The 18,800-nt window shown below is 37.9% G+C and overlaps 2 protein-coding genes across 3 annotated transcripts in view; one reads left to right on the top strand and one right to left on the bottom strand.

Annotated features, from left to right (window-relative positions):
- Positions 1 to 11,982, top strand: part of LOC103463509 (adhesion G protein-coupled receptor D2) — an 82,029-nt gene extending 70,047 nt beyond the window's left edge. The window contains exon 25 of the mRNA XM_081606262.1: positions 11,369 to 11,982. Coding sequence (XP_081462388.1) covers positions 11,369 to 11,476 — 108 coding nt within the window. The 3' untranslated portion in view covers positions 11,477 to 11,982. The remainder of the gene's footprint in view (positions 1 to 11,368) is intronic.
- Positions 11,983 to 14,105: 2,123 nt separating this feature from the next.
- nr5a2 (nuclear receptor subfamily 5, group A, member 2) overlaps positions 14,106 to 18,800 on the bottom strand; it is a 70,515-nt gene continuing 65,820 nt past the window's right edge. The window contains exon 7 of one of the 2 annotated variants that reach the window (XM_081606263.1): positions 14,106 to 16,037. In XM_081606263.1, the coding sequence (XP_081462389.1) occupies positions 15,790 to 16,037 (248 nt within the window). In that variant the 3' untranslated portion in view covers positions 14,106 to 15,789. The remainder of the gene's footprint in view (positions 16,038 to 18,800) is intronic. The other variant, XM_081606264.1, reaches the window with a different exon arrangement.

The raw sequence follows: 18,800 nt of genomic DNA on the forward strand, positions 1-18,800 counted from the left end.
AGGCAGCACTGAGTGTTTCCTCCATCTGTAGGTGACTGTGCACATGTCCAGTTTTGTTTAAGTGTGACCAATTGAAAAATGTTGTAGGATCAAAACTGCAGTAGTTCTGACATTTTAGCAAAAGGTACTTTATAGCGAAGTAAATACAAAAGTATTGTCACACAAAGTATTTTTGAAGTTAAAAGAAAACTGTGTTTTTTTCTAGAACATTTTGCTAATAAGTGACAAATCGGATTTTATTCATTGATTAAATATAGAGTAACACTGACCATGAAATAGGATTTCTCAAAGAACAACAAATCTAAAATCTTTGCAGTCCTCCTAGATGACAAAATGAATTTGGACACCCCTGCCACCAAAAGGTAGGAAATAATGAACCAACAAGGATTCAGTCAAATCCTTGTTGGATTCGACTGGAATCCAACAAGGCACCCACAATGACAATGACACCCGCAAATGCTATTTATTTTATATAAGCAAACCTGTACAACACATCATGTATGAAAGTATCCTCACAAACCCGAACCACAACAACAGCAACAAGAAATATGTATGTCTACCTTCAATCTCCAAAGATAAAGCCAAAAAAAACTAGTAAGACCAAAGCATTCTACACATTTGCCTTTTTCTTTATCTAAATTTGACTGCAGAATTTAAAAACTTGATCTTTTTCAGTTTTTGCATAAAAGATTCCATCTGTCCTCAGTTTCATCTAGGCTATAGCAACTCATTAATGGCACCTTTTCTTGAAATTACCTTTAGGGTATCTATTTAAAACAAATGTCCAGGTTGCACTGTGATAAAACGTAAATGACAAGTATTTATACTGAATCAGGTTTTACCTCAATACAAAGGTCAGTGTCAGAGGGAGAATGGTGTCTAAAGAAGATGCTTACATTTCTATAACAGTTACGTGTGTAAGGCTGTGCCCTATCGCTGTGTATTGGCGGGAAGGAAGGGAGTTGGTCATGGAGATACTGGGGCAGGCAGGAAAAGATCATCCTGGTGTTACCAGTGCTGAGGTGAAGCCTGCAACCACCCCCGCACCCAGGCCAACATTAAAATTTCTCAAATGCTCACACAGAGTTTACAGCGTTAAAAACACAAACATCGACCTTTTTTGCTATAGCTCACCTCACACGATCTCTGATGGAAGTGCTTTACACTTTCCTGGTGTCCGTACTGATGTCTTGAAAGTTTGGAAATATTTTTATTGAGGTAGCTTGACATCATGATGACATTTCTGTGAGTTATGCTTGGGTTGAGGTGGGTGGGATGGATGGACGGATGACACTGTATCCACCCCCACTGGGGAGAGGAAGTCCCTATCAGAACACAACAGGAAAAGGACAGAGCAAAAACAAGTGCATGTCTTTTTGCACATTAAATCACTTCCTGTAGGACATGAAATTATTTCTTTCTGAGCCTCTACATTTTAACAAATGGAACATCTCTTTTTGGAAGGCAAATTGATCACGTCTTCCGATGGACGTGCATGCAAAAGCTCGCTATAAAAGGCGTTTGCGCTGAGAAGTGAAATGCTCTCAAGCCGAAGAGAATTTGAGATGGCACAGAATACATCTGCATCATTTAATTCCTGTCCTTTGGTCCAGTTTAAAATGGAAATCTGTGCAGCCTATCAATCTGATTTACTGCCTTGACTTGCAGATGTGATGACTATCGTCGGATACAAGAGCCACATAAATCCCTGTTCTGTGACACATCACAAGCCCCGAGTCTGAACCTGGGGCCTTGATCACCGTCCAAAATCTGAAACAAAGAGACAAAGGTGTCTGTGTTGCTCGTATAGGAAAAACTCTTTGAATTGTGACAATACCAGATAAAGACTCAGTCTTGCTTAAAATAAAAAGAGTATCATTACCTTTTACACCATCTGGATTATTCATGTTTTTTAATATTGACTGGCATATTGTAGGTATGTTCGGCACAGCTCTTAGACATATTGGAAATGCAGGTCTCCCTGTGCTGTTCTCATCGCAGGGCACAGCTGTAAAAAATATGACTTCCTTCCCTCAGGCAATTTCCTGTTTATGTCGGAATGCAGGTCAGGAGAGGAGTGTAGTCGTCCTTACCTCATCTATCGTCATCGTCATACAAAGTAGAGTTGACGCAGGATGTTATAAATTCCACTATCCTCTATTTGAAGAAAATATCTGTCCAGGAATGTTTGCCTTTATTTAATTAGACAAGACTCAAATACCTAAGTTACTCTCAGTTGACACTTCTGCTGTCTGGAAATGTGCTAGTCTATTTGTATTTAATTGCAGCACACATTGCCATTTTGTAGTTACAGTGGTGTGAAGAAGTGTTTCCCCCTTTTCTGATTTCCTATATCAAACCAATTTAAATTAGTCAAAGACAGCACAAGTAAACACAAAAAGCAGCTTTTTAAATGGTGTTCATTATTTAGGGAGGAAAAACTGCAAACCTGCATGGCCCTGTTTGAAAAAGTGATTTGATGTGCAGTTACACCTGTTTGCATCTCATTTTGGCTTTTGCTGCACATTTGCACCTCTCCTTGAAAAAAATAACTTAGTGCCTTTACTGATAACTTGATTTTAAAAGTGACTGAGTCAGATTTCAAGTTACTTTTGGCTCCATTCAACAGCTGCTGACAACAGCCCCACTGCCTCCCATACAAATGACAACCAGGATGAGTCAACTGTGTTTAAGTGCGGCATTTCCTCAACTCCTTCAACTTTGCCTCACTTACTGGTTTTTAACCAAAGTCCTGCTTTTGTTTGAGTGATGGGGAAACTTCTGAAGTTTAGTCGCAGCTTTCTGCTTGACACCACCTGGTGAGACTTGCTCTGTCAATTAGACTGTGCTATGCTCATATGTTTCCTCAAGTTTGATGTGTTGTTGAAGCTATTGATAGATTGGAAGACTATTATTATACCCAAGATACAAATTATAAGATGCAGTTGCTATATGTTTATTTCATACTCCAAGAGTTGACTGGAAAAAATAAGATTTACAATTGACAGTAAAACAAAAAAAAATGAAAAAATGTTACAATAAATATTTATATCAGTTGACATAAGTCTAAAAGCAACGTAAATACAGTGAGAAAATTGTAAATGTTTTTTGTTTTTTTTATGCTGCGTTAATGTTTGTCAGTTTATTCAGGAAAATTTGATCTGTGCATCAGAAATCAGCCAGAAAGCCTATTCTAGGATTGATTGGTAGTGGCTCCATCCTCCACTGGAGAAGTACAGATATTCACACTCGTTGTTCCGGACACAGAACAACGAAAGTGTTACTTAAGAGTGTAACAATAGCACTTTGTCGCCATCACAGAGGTTACAACGGACATTCATATTGTCATCTATAGCAGACACAAACTCAAAATAGCTCCTGTAGTAAACGAGCACCTCTCTCCTCCCTCCATTGTTCACGTTTGTGTCGCTGGTTGATATTACACATGAGACGTCACTCCCAGAGAAACAAGAGGAAAGTCACAATATATCTTTTTACTAAATGAAATGCCATAAATAGTAGCGCCCAGTGATTTTGATTTTGAGTCCAAATCACATAGGACTCAGAGTCGAGTAACATCTGACACCGCTGTTAACTACTGTGCCCACACAGGCATGTGACACGATTTGCATTTGCTACTCACCGCAGGTTTGTGAGACCCAACCAGTCGGCCCCTAAAACATCTCAATTGAACACACACGGATCTTCCCAAACCACCCAGTTTGGTTGATTTTCTGCTGATTTGCCTAAAACAGGCAGCAGCTGCTGCTGTCAATGTTTAATTTAAAAGCTCATATTCTGCTCTGCATGATACATTGTGGTCAGGAGCATGAATGGGTCTGATGAAGAGCAGGGGTTCTGATGGGAGGATTGATGAAAACAGGGGGAGTACGTGTAGACCCCGAGGTCTCCGGGCGCAGTCATTAAGATGGCTCTTTTGCTTGGAGATGAGACAGCCCACTCCACACACTTCGCTCATTGAAGATGATCCCCTGCTTACTAGGAGCATCCATTATTTATACATATTTAAAAATTCCAACTGACATTTTTATCACTTATGAATGTCAGATTTTTTTAGGTGTGAACATATGTGAGTTTGCTTTTGTTTCTGCATAACTGGTTTCAGAGACGTAAGCAAGTGTTGATTAGATATTTACATTCACCCATCATCAGTATCATTTTTTATAGGTTAGTCTAATATGAGCATCTTAGGTTATTTAAAAAGAAAACATACATTTGCCTTGCAAGTTTGACTTTCTTGTGTTTTCTTTTTCCCACTTAGATTCCCCCTAGCAAGCTACAGAGAAACTATACACAAATAAGTGGAGTCTCCCACAAGTTCTTTGCTTAATTCATCCCAAGTGTTAACTAATCATTAAATTGGTGGTTTCTTCATACACATCCAACATTCAAACAAAGTTCATAAAATTTCAAACAGTAGAGTTCAGGACTAATTCACATCCTGATGTGCGTCTGGAAACAAACAACCAAGACTTTCTATTCAAACAAACTAGAGTTTGATTAAAGCGAATTAAATGGAGCTGGTGTGAATGTCTCCTAAATCTGCAACTGTTCATTGATAATGTTGATTTTATTGTACAAAATGAGATCATCCAAGTTATTTGTTGTTTTTTTGTTTGCTTTTAAATGTGTTGTTCACTTACTGCAACTTTTACTTGATTGTGATAACTCTGTCCACTCAAAATTATACTGTAACTGTTTCTTCTGAAAACAGCATATATAAGTAATAGGATATATATTAGCTTGATGTCAGCAATGATATGATAATCAATAAATAATTCCTAAATAATTCCAGCATATTACTACCCTGTGCAAGTCCATCATGAAGGCTAGACCCTCCACTGTCTACCACTGCCATCTTGTACAGATCCGGCCATGCCATATTGATCAAACTGCTGTCTGGTGCTTTGGTGTGTAAAGCCTGAGGCTTTACACTCTTTCACCTCATCTTACATCACTCAGGTCATATTAGACTCAAAGCTTGCCCTCCACTGTTAGACCCTCACTACACTCCAAAAGAAAGTACTTGTCAACATGAAGTCAATGTTTATGTTGATTTAAATTCTTTTTTTTTTTTGACAAGCCAAGTTGATGTCTAGCTCTCTCGCTCCCTCTCTCTCTCCCTCTCCAAATCAGTGGTTCTTAACCTTTTTTGAGGTACCGAACCCATCAGATTCATATGCGCATTCACTGAACCTGTCTTTTTTGATAAATAAAATTTTTTTTTTTCCAAATTCAAGACATATGGGTGACCCAGCTAGACTCTAGTTGGGTCACTTTAAGAAGATCACCAAGTCTTCTTAAAAGGTAGAGTCTCTGAGAACAGTTCTTCAAAATATAGACATAGACAGTGTTTTCAGCAAAGTTGAGCTGACTGTTTTGCTGAAAACACAAAATTTTTTGGGGGTATTTAAAACCAAATAAATTTGGTTTTAAATACCAAATTTTAAAGGTATTTAAAATTTGCCACAGTTTCAACAGGTTGGCCATCGAGAGAAACTGGAACCACTTTAAGGTCTTGTTTAGGTCATTTAATTAGCTCTACATTCTTAAGATAATGCAAAATTAATAATAAATAAGACTTTGTGGTATTCTGATTTAGTAATGTAATTATATAAGTTGTGTTACCACCTCCACGCCACTAGAGGCAGTACCAAACCCGAAAAGATGCGACTAAGGAGCAGATTTAGAAGTACACCGAAGGCTACAGAATTTGGTAAAAACTGTGAGTTTTGCTGAAATAATTAAAGACACAAGTTCAAATCCATGCTGAGAGTGGAGCTCCTTCAATCAGTGCTCCTCCGCAGCACTGATTGGCTAAGCAATGTAACGTGACCCTCTGCAGCAAGTGATGGCAAAGCGGGGCGCATCATCACGACTTTACACAAGTGTGTCTTTACCTCTGCGGCAGAGGCTCCGCCGAACCCCTGAGACCGACTCATCGAACCCCTGGGGTTTGATCGAACCCAGGTTAAGAACCACTGCCTTAATATATATAAAGTAAAATATGTACTTTATCCCTCTCTGTGTATTTTCCTCAGTGTTCATAGTTCCATTTGAGAGAAAAAGGTTTTTTTTTCCTTTCAGAGGAAATGTAAACAGTATTAGCTTGCACTTCATTTTCCAGCCAACCCTTTTTACATTTATGCATACACGATCAATCTTTGAGAAGTACCGTCACTGCAAGGCTTTTAAATGCTTTGCTCAAGGGCACCTTTGCAGTAATTGTCTAACCCAGCCAATTGTGTTTGTCTCTCCCTTTAACCTCCCCACTTATTTTATAGCCGATAGTAATATGGTGCTCATGGATGACAGATGCAGTGTCCTGACACTATTCCCCAGACGTCCCTAAGGCTTATTGTAGCTTTAAGTGATTTTAAAGATTTAAAGTGACTTTTTGGTGGCTTCCAGCCAGACACAAAGAGTGGCAACAAGTCAGCCAGCATGGCAGTGTATGCAACAGTGACGAGTAAGAGATTCAGCCACATAAACATTTTCTTTATCGTTTTAGGCATTTATTTACCCTACTGGAGGCCATGAAAACTTTTTAGATTAAGAAAATTATTAAAACAACATTTTGAACTAAGGCGAAACACTGCACTTACTGTTGGAGATGCATTACCATATAAGAACCTGTTATATTTAAGAGAGCAGAACTTCTCATTCTTATATACTGAAAATCTTTTTATCATATTAGGAGCCACTCAACAGTTGCTAAAGCAAACATTTGTGATTCAGATCCACAATTTAGGAAACCAAGACCTCGAGATCCCCTAAAACACTTTTTTTCCGAGTGTTTCTAAAATGAACTTCACACCCAACAGATAGCAAAAGGATTTTCTCAAAGGGTATTGTGTCTTATTTCCTCATATTGTCCTTTTGCCCGTTACATTTTAATCCCTGATGCTCATTTTAAAAGAGAGATGTTACGGCACTGCAGCTGCCTCTGGCAAAAGACAGATTCTCTTAAGACTTCGGGCCAGCAAACTGAAACCGTTATTGTCTCAAGAGGGAGACGGCAGAGTAAATAATCAGTTTTCTTTGATAGGGACAATGTGAACACAACTGTTTGCATGTGCGGGCTTCCCAGAAATGTCCCTTGAGCGAAAAATGAGAGGGTTTGTACAGAAGCAGAGAGGAAATGTTTTTTTCTTTTTTTTTCTTTTTGTGAAGATTCACAGTTCATTTCATTTATAGAAACATGGATGGATGGTGTGTTAACACATTTCATCATTGACAAACATGTACACTAATTGACACCGTCTCTAGACACCCTTTGAACAAGGGCAAAAAAATGATCTGAATTGAATCTTGGATTGTTTATGCATTAATGCCCAAGTTCAGTGTTTAGTATCATTTTCCTAAATGACCCAATGGCCAAAGTCATTTTTTGCCAAAACTGATAGTGCAAAAAAAGAAAGGTAAAAATTTAAATTTCCACCTCTTTTTTTTTGCCAAAAGATGAATTAGGCAAAAAAAAGGCTACAAATTACTTAGACCATTATGATGATATGCAACATCCTCACTTCTCAGCTAATTTCTGCTGTCTAAGTTTTGCTTAGTTTCTTGCTTTTTTTTAATTTGTATTTTTTTAAACTTTAGAATCACTTATCAGAATATGATTATCCCAAGGTGTGAGGCTAAGCATATTTGAAAAAGAGAGGTTGTAACAACCATATATTCCCATCAGATATACAGCTAGTTCATATAAAAAGAGGCAGTAAAACCTAAATGGACATCGTAGTATATAAAGAACTACGTGCAGTAAGTGAGCTATAAGTTCAGAACTACTCACCCACTCGTATTCATTAATCAGATTATTCTGCTTATTTGTTTTTGCTGAGTGATTCTACTGTCTTTCAAATAAGCAATTAAATCGCAAATATTAGTAGCAGCTCAAGTGTTGATTAATTATGCGTTTTTAGGAGAATAAACTTTAGGTTAAGTGGCCACTAATTGTTTTCTTACCTTATTGTAGTTTTGTTCCATGAAACTTTTTTATCGTCTCTTCAGACATTCTCAGAGGTCACAGCAAAAATATAATTATGTGTTTTATCCCAGATGCTGCAGTTGATGAATAGTGTTGTGATTATCAGGTTGTCATTTCATTACAGTCACAACATTCCTTCTTTTGTTGCTCCCATAGAGCTCTCCTTTTGATTTCATTGAAGGAAAGGTCAAGTTTCCACAAGCAGTCATTCACCAGCATTCACCTTCGCCACTTGGCTGAGGTCTGGCAAGATTAATTCTTTGTGTCTTGCCGTCTTTCTATGAGCCAGGTTCATATTTCCTACAATGAAGCCAAGCAAACACAGGAGAAAGTGTGTGCTTTTCTTTAAAAGACATTGGCGCAACCGTTTTAACAGAGCGGCTGTGTTTGAATTAGATGTTCTAACCTCCCGCTTGCTAAATGGATTTCTAAAGTGGCTGTAGTTGGAGGCTTTCAATCGGATGCAACCTTGAGTCCTTTTTTATGTGAGCTCTGTAGGATTTAAGTGCCGGTATAACATGAGCACGACTGAATGCATGCTCCTCATTTTTTGAAATTGAAAAATCTCCAAAGGCTCTCCCCTTTGTGCAGGCAATTAATGGAATGCTGGGAGCGAGGTTCAGGTGCTTAAAAGTTGTATTTTTTATTTTTTTTCTCGCTCAATCTTTTTTTTAATGAATAATAAAGGATAATCATTGTGGTGGGGCGGTGGGGTTGGGGGACAGCGTAATGCTGTAGGCTTCCTCTTTATGCACAATGATGTATAATGCATGCTTTGAAATGAAACGGCAGCGGCCTTCGAACTATTCCATCTCCAAACCTTAGACTATTTGTTTTGCATGCCATAGTGATGCTTTTGCATAATAATAGTGAGTTTGCCCATTAACAATGCTCGCTTATTAATTTGATCTTTACATTTTTAAAGTTTGTCCATCAGGCCGCCAAGCATCGTGTCCCCCCAGTTGCTGTTTGGTGTAAGTGATTAGAACGTTGGCTAATTGCGTCTCTGAAGGGTTGAGCTTGTTTCTTTTTTGTTTTCATGTTCTGCTTGTGTGTTTCACATTGAAGTCGGATGAACACAAAACAAATTCATGCATCGATAAATGTTCCATGATGTGAGGAAATGTAATAAATGTATTTGTTTGTTGATAAGACATTAAACTGATCAAGGATGCGATGACCTCTGTGACTGTACCGTTTTTAAGTTTAAGGTTTTGCTGGTCGTAGCTGACTTTTAAAACATAAAGAGTCACCACAGTTACATAATGTTGCATATTCCTTTGTTTTACTATATGCAACTGTGAGAACAGATTTCAAAAAGCTGACAGTGCCTGGTTTTTTTTCCAAATAATGTTTTATGTCAACACATGTCTGCAGACTGTGGAGGCAGCTCCTAATTTAAATGTATAAGGCTGGTAAATGGTTCGAACGTGGCAAATTGTGTAGAGCAAATCATGATCAGTTATAGAAAAACTGATTGGTGACACATTTTTGCCACTGTACGGCCAGTAAAGCCTGAGGGTCCCCCTCAAACTCTGCTGCGAAACAAATATTCTTATTCCAGCACACTATTTCACATTTTTCCACAGTCTTGGAACACTTCTAAAAGCTTTAGCATTTTTTTCACCCCCGCAGTCTCTTTCGCTTTGACTGTGCTTGACAATGTAGGGAAACATACAAGCGCGTCTCAGTAAACACGAGTGATGTGGTTCCAGAGTTTAAAAGCTTCATATAACACTGGCAGACAGAACTTGGGGCTGTTTGTGTGATGGAGAGGAAAACTTGTTTAGAAACTGACAGCACTGTGTGTTAGAGAGTTAAAAAAAGGAAGAAAAAAAAAAACGGTGTCTCTGTGCTTATGTTGCTTTTGGCGAGTTATCCATGTGTGTGTGTGTTTTTTCACTCTCTGCATGGTTATCTTTTGAGTTACTTGGTTTGGAGCTTATGTCCACCTTCGGGGATGCACAGAGCATGCATTTCTGAGTATTTTCACCTGAGGCTGCACTTGTTAGAGTCTGTGTATAAATGTATATACATTATTTATACAAATTCAGAGCGAGTGAAAGCAGGTTTTAACACATTTACAGACAGGAGGGCAGGCACTGCAAGCCAAGCTTCAAGTGTGGGTTGCAACAGTGTGCGTTGGGAATCGAGCTGGCCATTTGCCTGTCTGTGACAAGCATCCTTATTGCTGCGAGTCAGCACTGCTAATGCTATCTGTTACTTGCTTAGCAATTAAATGTGTCCTCATATAATATGTTAGAATTTTTTAATCTTTTTAAACATCCATCCATTCTCATCAATTAATAAGATGAAAATGGATGGCCGTTGTCTGTAATTTTCTGGAAATGTAGAAAAGTACAACCTTGTGAAACATTGTCTTTTTATTAAATTTAGAGGGGGTGTTTGCATTTCACTGGGAATATGAGATAAAGTAAGGTCTTGTTGTAACAAATTATTAGTATGTAATATGCCTTTCAATAATAAAGCTTAATATCATAGTAGTGACTTGCAAAAGTATAGGCACCTGTTGAACTTTTACACAAATTTGACATCAAACATTTTTTTTTTTTTTATGTTAAGTCTAACAAAAAATAAAACATAATTGTGAAGTAGAAAGAAAGGGAAACATAATTTTCAAATCTCTTTATTTGTAAAAAAGTAAAAATTGTGGTAACTAATTGTATTCAGTCCAGGAGTTAATACTTTGTAAACCCACTCCCATAGCAATTAAACTGCGAGTGTTTTAGCATTTGGTTCTACCATATTACTTGACAGATTAGATAGAGAATGTATGTGAACAAAAAATGAATTCTGAATTGAAGTTTTGTCTACTCTTTTACCATACCACTAAATCACATGGATTTGAAAATTGGATTCATGCTATTTATCTATCTTATATTGTTTAACTTTTTTAATTTAAAAGGTTTAAGAAAGAGATGATCAGCACCAATTTTCCTCAAATTGTGGTACAAGTACTATTGGTAATACTTGATGTGCTTTCAGTTGTTCATAGGAGAAAGAGTAATGATATAAATGTACACCAATGATTTTGTAAAATTAAAAAAAGTGTGTGTGTGTGTATATATATATATATATATATATATATGTGTGCGTGTGTGTGTGTGAGTATGCTTTTTATCTCTATAACTATTCACTTGACAATACAAAAAAAAAAGAAAAACTATCACTTTTTCCCAGTATTGTCTTAATTAGAGTTGAAGTGTAGAATCTAAATTTGTTTTTCTTTTCTTGTTACTTTCCCAGGTGTTTTTCATTATTTTCAACCATTGAGTATAAATGCTGGCGTATTGAATGTTTGTACTGAATAGTTACCTGTTCTCTTCCTACGCTCAGGAGCCTCCTCCTGTAGAAGTGGATGCCTTGCCAGCTGGATGCAGCCTTCATGTTCCCATGGACGTTGAGTTTGCAGCTTCCTGTTTCCCTCGCATTCCCCCCCCTTAGATAAACTCTGCATAGAGCGACCAAACTGGCTTAATGATATGTGCTGTTTAAAAGTGGGACTTATTTTCTGATAGCTGTTTCCTTTTTTCTATCGTACATCTTTTTATTCTCTAATCAGCGATTCTGTAAAAAAAACAGAACTCATTTGAGTGATACTGACTTTAACCCATTTTAATGATATACTGGATGATATATACATAATACATTAAGTTTATGTTTACTCTATTGTCGTGCTGCTATAAAGCCAACATAACTAATTATATTTTTTTCTAAAAAATATTACTGTACAGTTACTATATGCAGTATTTAACTTTCCCATTCTTGATTTAAATTTGTTTCGTAATAATTTTTTTAAGTGATTTGTAACTCTAATTTTAACAATCAGCTACTACCCAGAATGTGACAGAAGGTGAAATAGAAGTTGAACAGATGTACTCTGTGTAAATGTGATGCAACTATAAATATTTTTTCCTTTTTTTCTAATAAAAAATGTATTTGATGTCTTATTCCCTACATGTTGTGAATGCTTTGTTGGTTTAAATGTTAAACAGTTTATCTTTATCAATACTGAACAACATATATTTAAGCTTAAATTAATATATCACAGGGAATGAGAATGCATTTTTAAAATTATACCACAAAAACAAAATGCTCATCTGCCTCAGAGATCAATCAAGTTCAAGATCAAGTTCTGATGAGAAATTTCAGAATTTCAACAACAGAGATGGCAGAAGAATTAAACATGTCACTAGAAAGGTTCTGTTCAAATAATTAATTCATTAACAAAATTTTAATAAGATTAGCAATCCATGCAGTTTTTGGAATAAGGCCAGGGGATATTTAGATCAAAAACAGAACTAGGTGATACAAGGAGTGGTTTTGGCATAAGAATAATGACAGGTTTTTAATGTAATGCAAAAAATTCAGTTAAAACAGGGGCACCATAATAAATGTATTATTTATTGATAATTTGGAAGGAAGCTGGGGATATGCACTGAGTACATGCAAAAAGCGTCTGAAGACAGAAAGCGAAAATGATTATTGAAATCTGTCGGTATTTAGAAAGCCATCATGCTCCAGACCAGAGCAAGTAATGACTCAGTTAATATAATGAGTTAAAGTACCTTTGCAACCTTATTGTATTGAATCACATTGATATATGAGCTTAAGATGTTTTTCTAAGCTTATGAAATTAATTTCATTGAAGACTAAAAAATCTGTTAAATGCCCACCTATTTAGTTTGACATATACCTAAGATTTTTTACCATCTTTTGTATTTTTTTATGATCTTTTTCATGTTCTTGTATTTTTCTTTAATGCCTTTTTAACTTGTTCTTTATATATTAAATTTTTTATGTACTGTGATTTATTATGCATACATCATGCTGTCTATAGCATTTTTGACCATGTCTGTGAAATAGGCTTTTAATTAATTAATTTTTGGAGCCGAAATACAGAAATGACAGAACATCATTGTTGCTGCCAAGTGGCCCTTTCTGACAGAGGAGTGGAAAAACTTTGTCAGCAGAATTATCCAATAATTATGAAGGGAGCTTCAAAAAGACCTGGAGTTAGCAGATAAGATTCTCCATTAATATAAAACGTAATGCACTCTGCTCCAATGGCCTCCATGCCCACTCACTGTGCAAGACTCCACAGATGAAGAAAATGCATGTGGAAACCTGTTTAAATGAATGAAGCCAATGTACAAGATAACTATATCAAAATCAGACGAGATCAAAATACAACTTTTTGCATGTTACACCATTCTGTTTGGAGGCAAAACGGTTCTTCACAATGACCCCCAAAATGCCAACTGTGAGGTTTGGAGGAAACATCGTGATGCGTTGCCGTCTCTCTGCATACGTGACTGGCAGACTTCATGCAATGAAGGAAGCCTGAATGGAGAAAGCAGTGGCACATTCTTATTAAGACACTAAATATGAAGTGAGAGCAGGTTTTCCATCAAGAAAATCATCCCAAAGACACCACCATAGAAAATCTGTATGAAGTCACAGAAAAGACAGTTACCAGGAAGGCTCAGCTAAATAGTGTGCCTTAAATTTGCCTTCCAGAAGACGGATTCTGTAGAGCAGGTCAGAATCACACCTGAGTAACATGTGACTAGTTTCTCCATAAACAGGATGTCTGAAGTTGTTACTACCAAGAGATGTTTCTGCTGTGCGCTAAACATTTTTTAGTAAGTTAGCCAAAAGCTTATTTTATTTTCAGTTTAACTTACGGTACGGTAAATACATTTTGGAACTAAATGGCTTAGTTTATTTACAGTGTGAAATATTTGTTTTGTTACAATCATCTGAATTATATACCAGTGCTCACCAAAGTATACTGATGTGTCCGGTACTTATTTTCACAGGTGTGTGTCAATTGTGTCATTAAAGTATATAAAAGGGTAAATGAGAAGTCTTTGGTATATAACAGCAAACCAGACAGAACAAAGATTCAGGTTCATATTTAGTGAGTAAAACTTATGTGACACAAATATATTACACCCCTAAAATACTCTTCAATGTGCACACCTGCATAGACATTTAAAAAGATAAGGAAAATTAAAGTTTTTTTTTCTGTATTTGAAAACCACTCATGGAAACAAAACAGAGAGCATGCTACAATAAACAAATTTATTTTGGCGTGGACACCTCACGTCATGTAACACAAAGATGGAGACCCAGCGACGCAATAAATTATCTTCAATAGTAAGAGTAACCAGTGACATACTGTACATCAAAAAATTTAAAGAACGGGAAACAACAAAAAAAAGAAGCAAAAACGGGATTTACAAATAAAATGTGGAGAGGGAAGCACAATCCTTAGACAGCATTGCTGATAAAAAATTGAAGTGTGTGATTCCTCTTTGATTTTAGTGTCTCACGACATAATTTAAGTACTGAAAAAAGAAATAAAAAAAGAGTAAACACTGTACATAAACCAAAGAAAACACACCAGAGAAACCCTTTTCTTCATTTTGATGATTTCATTTTTCATTTGGAAATCATTACTTTTCAAATTAAGCTTCATCACAGTTCTCTCCCATATGACAACATGAATGTAAACACCTGTTGAATTAGTCTTTTTTATTTTTTTTTACAACATTAATACTTTATATATATATTTATATATTTGTACATATTTTCATTCACATCTGCACGGTTAGCTAGCATGGTAATGAAATAAGGCAAGACTCACATAACTGTGACATCACAATTTTTTTTTCTTTTCCGCATTGTAACACTGATTATTAAGGTTTTAGTCATTTCCTTCCCTCTTCTACGGTGGGCTTTGGTCTTTTTTGGAGGAAGGCAGGTTTGTTCCGTCTCCATCTGTGGAATCATGACTTGTTTTGTTCCAAGTTTGGTAAAATATTAAAAAGAAAGGGTGTTAACTGCAAAAAAAAATGGGGGTATGCACGTAATTCTTTATGGTGACTTTATTAAGAGGGCTTATCTAACACTGTTCTTTTTTAGGTAAATAGCAAAATATTATTCTTAGAACGATGACCAAGATGAGGGGTCAACAAGGTGACCATAAGTGGCAAATGTCTGGAAAAAGACAGAAACATTTCACCCTTTAGTTTTTTTGTTCATCAATGACCGATCCTATCTTCCAACCATTTATTTTACCTTGTTTGTTGGGTCAAACTGCTGCTGCAGGCGTCATATGGGAGATCAGAAAATAGAGTCACTTGCCTGGCTGGCTGCGTGTCAGTTTGACTTTACAGAACCGACGACAGCTGAAGCCCAGTTTCAGTGGGAGAACACGCAGGAGGAACGTCGAGCTGTTGCTACAGAGCTGTCTGAAAGAAGGGCAGTGTTATTCGGCTTCCTTTTCTCAGCACAAATCCACCTTTTGTTATTTCCAGAAGGCTTTTAACTTGTAACCCTAAAGTCTTATGGTCCTGCTTGAGCAGAAATCATCATATAGTGTCAAACGTGGAGTTTGTTTCAAGTGGGGTTTTTTTTGTTGCCCTTCAAAATTGTTTATTTTTTCTGCAGTTCAGTTGACGAGAACAGTCTTCTTGCAGTCTTTTTTTATCTTTATTTGAATTTTTACAATAAAGCAATCTAAATGCTGTTTGTTTTACGCACACCGTGAGTCTCCGAGTGTTCAAGTTCATAATGAGCTCAGTATAAATAAGAGTTTCTGACACTTTAACTTTCCCGAATTTATTATCTTCGCAGACAAGCTGGAGGTTTGGGTTTGGAAAAAAGAAAAAAAAAAAAAAAGAACATGAGTCGATGAGTTTTTACAAACGTCCTTGCAAGTTTCCGAATGAATCAGGACTGTCCGGTTGTTAAGCTCTTTTTGCGTGCAGCATTTCAATGAGTAGGTTGTTGCAGGGCACGTCGCCGTTCAGGTGTTTATAATAAAGATACTCCTCGGCTTGCAGGCTGATGGCTCGGATCTCTGGCAGTCGAAGGAGCAGTTGGCCAAACTTGTCAGTCTGCTGAGGATAGTTGCACATCACATAGTCCAGCAGTGCTGCGTTGACCTGCTCCTGAACGCTTTCCACCAGGTGGAAGTTCTCTAAGTTCTTCACGTCTGCAGGAAGAAGGAAGAAAGATATTAACACAGTGCAAAAAGTATTCTCACATCTTTGAAACAATCATTATTGTTTTTACTCTGAATTTTTCGTAAAAACTAATCTTTAATTTGCTATGCTCTTAATAATAGAAATACAAAGACAGCATAAAGACACACAAAAATGGATGCAATACACTCCCTCACACTCCTCATACACACTCTATACTCCCCACAGCCAGTTACTGATATCCCAGGGGGCAACCAGCCCACAGACCCAGAAGATGGTCCCCTTCATCCACCCAGAACTTTCAATGTCTACATACAACTTAACATTTGAAAGTGGTTCCAGAAGTGAGGCTGATTGAAAGATCGCCCTCTGGATGCCAGTAAATAGACGCCCACGTCTAAGGCCCTAAGTATATGTGTGTCATGAGAATGTTATAGATGAGAGTGTCTAGTTGTAGAGTAAAATTTGGAATTGAGATGAAGAAACTTCATCACAGCCCAGAGACACATCTGCACCCCAAACACCTGCATGTGTGATGTAACGTCCTCTCAGAGAGCCAAATCCCCCGCTGACCTCAATAGGCACCCTGGTTCGCCAAATCCACCAAGGGAGAGAGGCCCTTGCACATCCACCCCAAGCTCAACAGTAGCAGTACCACCAAGCCAAACCTACCCACCCAACCCCACCCTAGACAAAAAAACTATACCACTCGAACATTTGGTCAAATCCCACAGCACTTAAGACATTAGAGACCCCTTGTCCCCTGTCTGTAGAATGCTGTCTTTGAAAGAGTGGACCTGCAATGAGATGAGAAAGGCCACTTCAATAGGCCCCAACAACGTATGGAAGCCCAATGGGACCAGGGCACAGTCATCACACATTAACCGTCCCAAAGCCCTGGCAACGTATCCGACAGGACCCCAGCCCTCTAGGCTCAGCCAGGCCCCAGCCTAATGGTGATATGCCTCCAGAAATTCAAGCTTCCCCCAGACCCACCCAGAAGCAGAATAGATCCCCTAAAAGCTTTGCATGTAGCCACCTGAAAGTCACCTCCCAAAAAAGCCAAAGCCTGGGGACCCGTGGCGACAGAACCACCTCCCCTGGAAAGCCCCAGAGGCCTCAAACTCAAACCCCTCCCTCACACCATCAAGAGTGGCCTGCAGGATGAAACCAAAACCCCCATCCCAACCTAGTGAAGGAGCCGATCAAAGGAGTCCAGAGAGATTGATCTGATGTGGAGGCAATGGCTGTTTCAAGACAAAAGTGGTTTAAAAAAAAAAGGCTGAATTGATGAAAAAACATAATGGCATGCATCAAACTATAATGCTATTTTTTAATAAAATTATAGATGATACTCAAGGTTATTGTACAATTAAAACATCTTTATTGAAAACATATTGAGATTTGTAAGTAAATTTGCAAGCAAGCTTCTTTCTGTCCAAGTGTGCACCCCCCCCCACGCCCCCCCCAAAAAAAAGTCGCTCCCCGTATTTCACAGAATCAATTCGATCACGCTAGCCCACAAAAACATAAGGTGAAGGGGTGAAGTGGTTTGTGCAACACTGTCCTTAATGTTGAGGGGCATAAAGATAAAGCTGCCATCATTACTGACACATAAGGGTTAGACAACATGAAAATCTGACTCCTTTATTGTGGCTCATATGTTGCATTATGAAACCCCCTTCCTTCTCTTTTCTGTTTTCCTCTGAAGAGCCTCTTGGGAAGACAATGCAGAAGGAATCAGGTGAAAGCAAGAATGTTCTTCTGAGAGATGACTTCCCCAGGGACAATAAATTATATAGGGCAGAGAGGTGTAGTCAGGCCACATTTGCTTCATAAACATAAACATCTTTTCGCCATCTTAAAGAGGCGGAAAGCTGTTAGATTATTATGAAGAAGTAGATTAAAGTTTTTAGAAGATCAGTATGGGGAACGTTAACGTCATGCTGGAATTCACTTTGTTAGAAAGTCTACTTTTACCATTAATTGCTTGTGCAAAATACATTGTGTCTTTTTTTAATCCCCACCTTTCTGCGCAGCCATAAGCACTTTTTTTCCTAACAATAATAAGCTCACTGGGGGATTGAGGAGATTATTGCAAGACAAGACAAAAATTTGCTAAATGGATAATGGCAAACCTGAGCGCTTTGTGTGCTTGTCATGATTATGAAGCGCAGGACTGCAGAATATTTAAACGGTTCTGAGAGCTGTACGTGTGTGTCTGATTTTTTATTAATTTGTATGATCACAGTGGGCTACTGTGAAGTGACACTTTGCACTTCTGCATCAAATCACACACTAAGTGAGCCGAGCTTTAAAACATTGTATTTATTTATTTTTATTAAATTGACACAATAATCTGTGGGGATACATATATTATTACTTTTTGTTCCACACGGTACCCACCTCCAACAAACAAATCCGCTCTCCGTCTCACACACACACATCCTACCCCTATACACACACACATGCACACACATCATCTCCACCCACCAAGAGCATTAGGAGGAAGGAGGGGGAGATAAATCAGCAACTAATGAGGTCTAGAGAATGAGAAGCAGGTCCTTCAAGGCACTTCCATCTATGATGCAGTCTACCATGCTATTACAATCTGTATGCATGTGTGTGTCTGTCTGCTGTTGTGTGACTTGCGTGTGTGTGAGCTTCAGCTTGCTCTGACCTCTGGGTGACATGACAGGGGGCTAAATAAGGCTAAGAGGGGGGCAGGAACGGAGGGGGGTTAGAGGGTCTGTGACAAAGGAGCGTCCAAACAT

The sequence above is a fragment of the Poecilia reticulata genome, chromosome 4 (assembly GCF_904066995.2).
Source record: "Poecilia reticulata chromosome 4, P_reticulata-male-v2, whole genome shotgun sequence".
Lineage (NCBI taxonomy): Eukaryota > Metazoa > Chordata > Actinopteri > Cyprinodontiformes > Poeciliidae > Poecilia > Poecilia reticulata.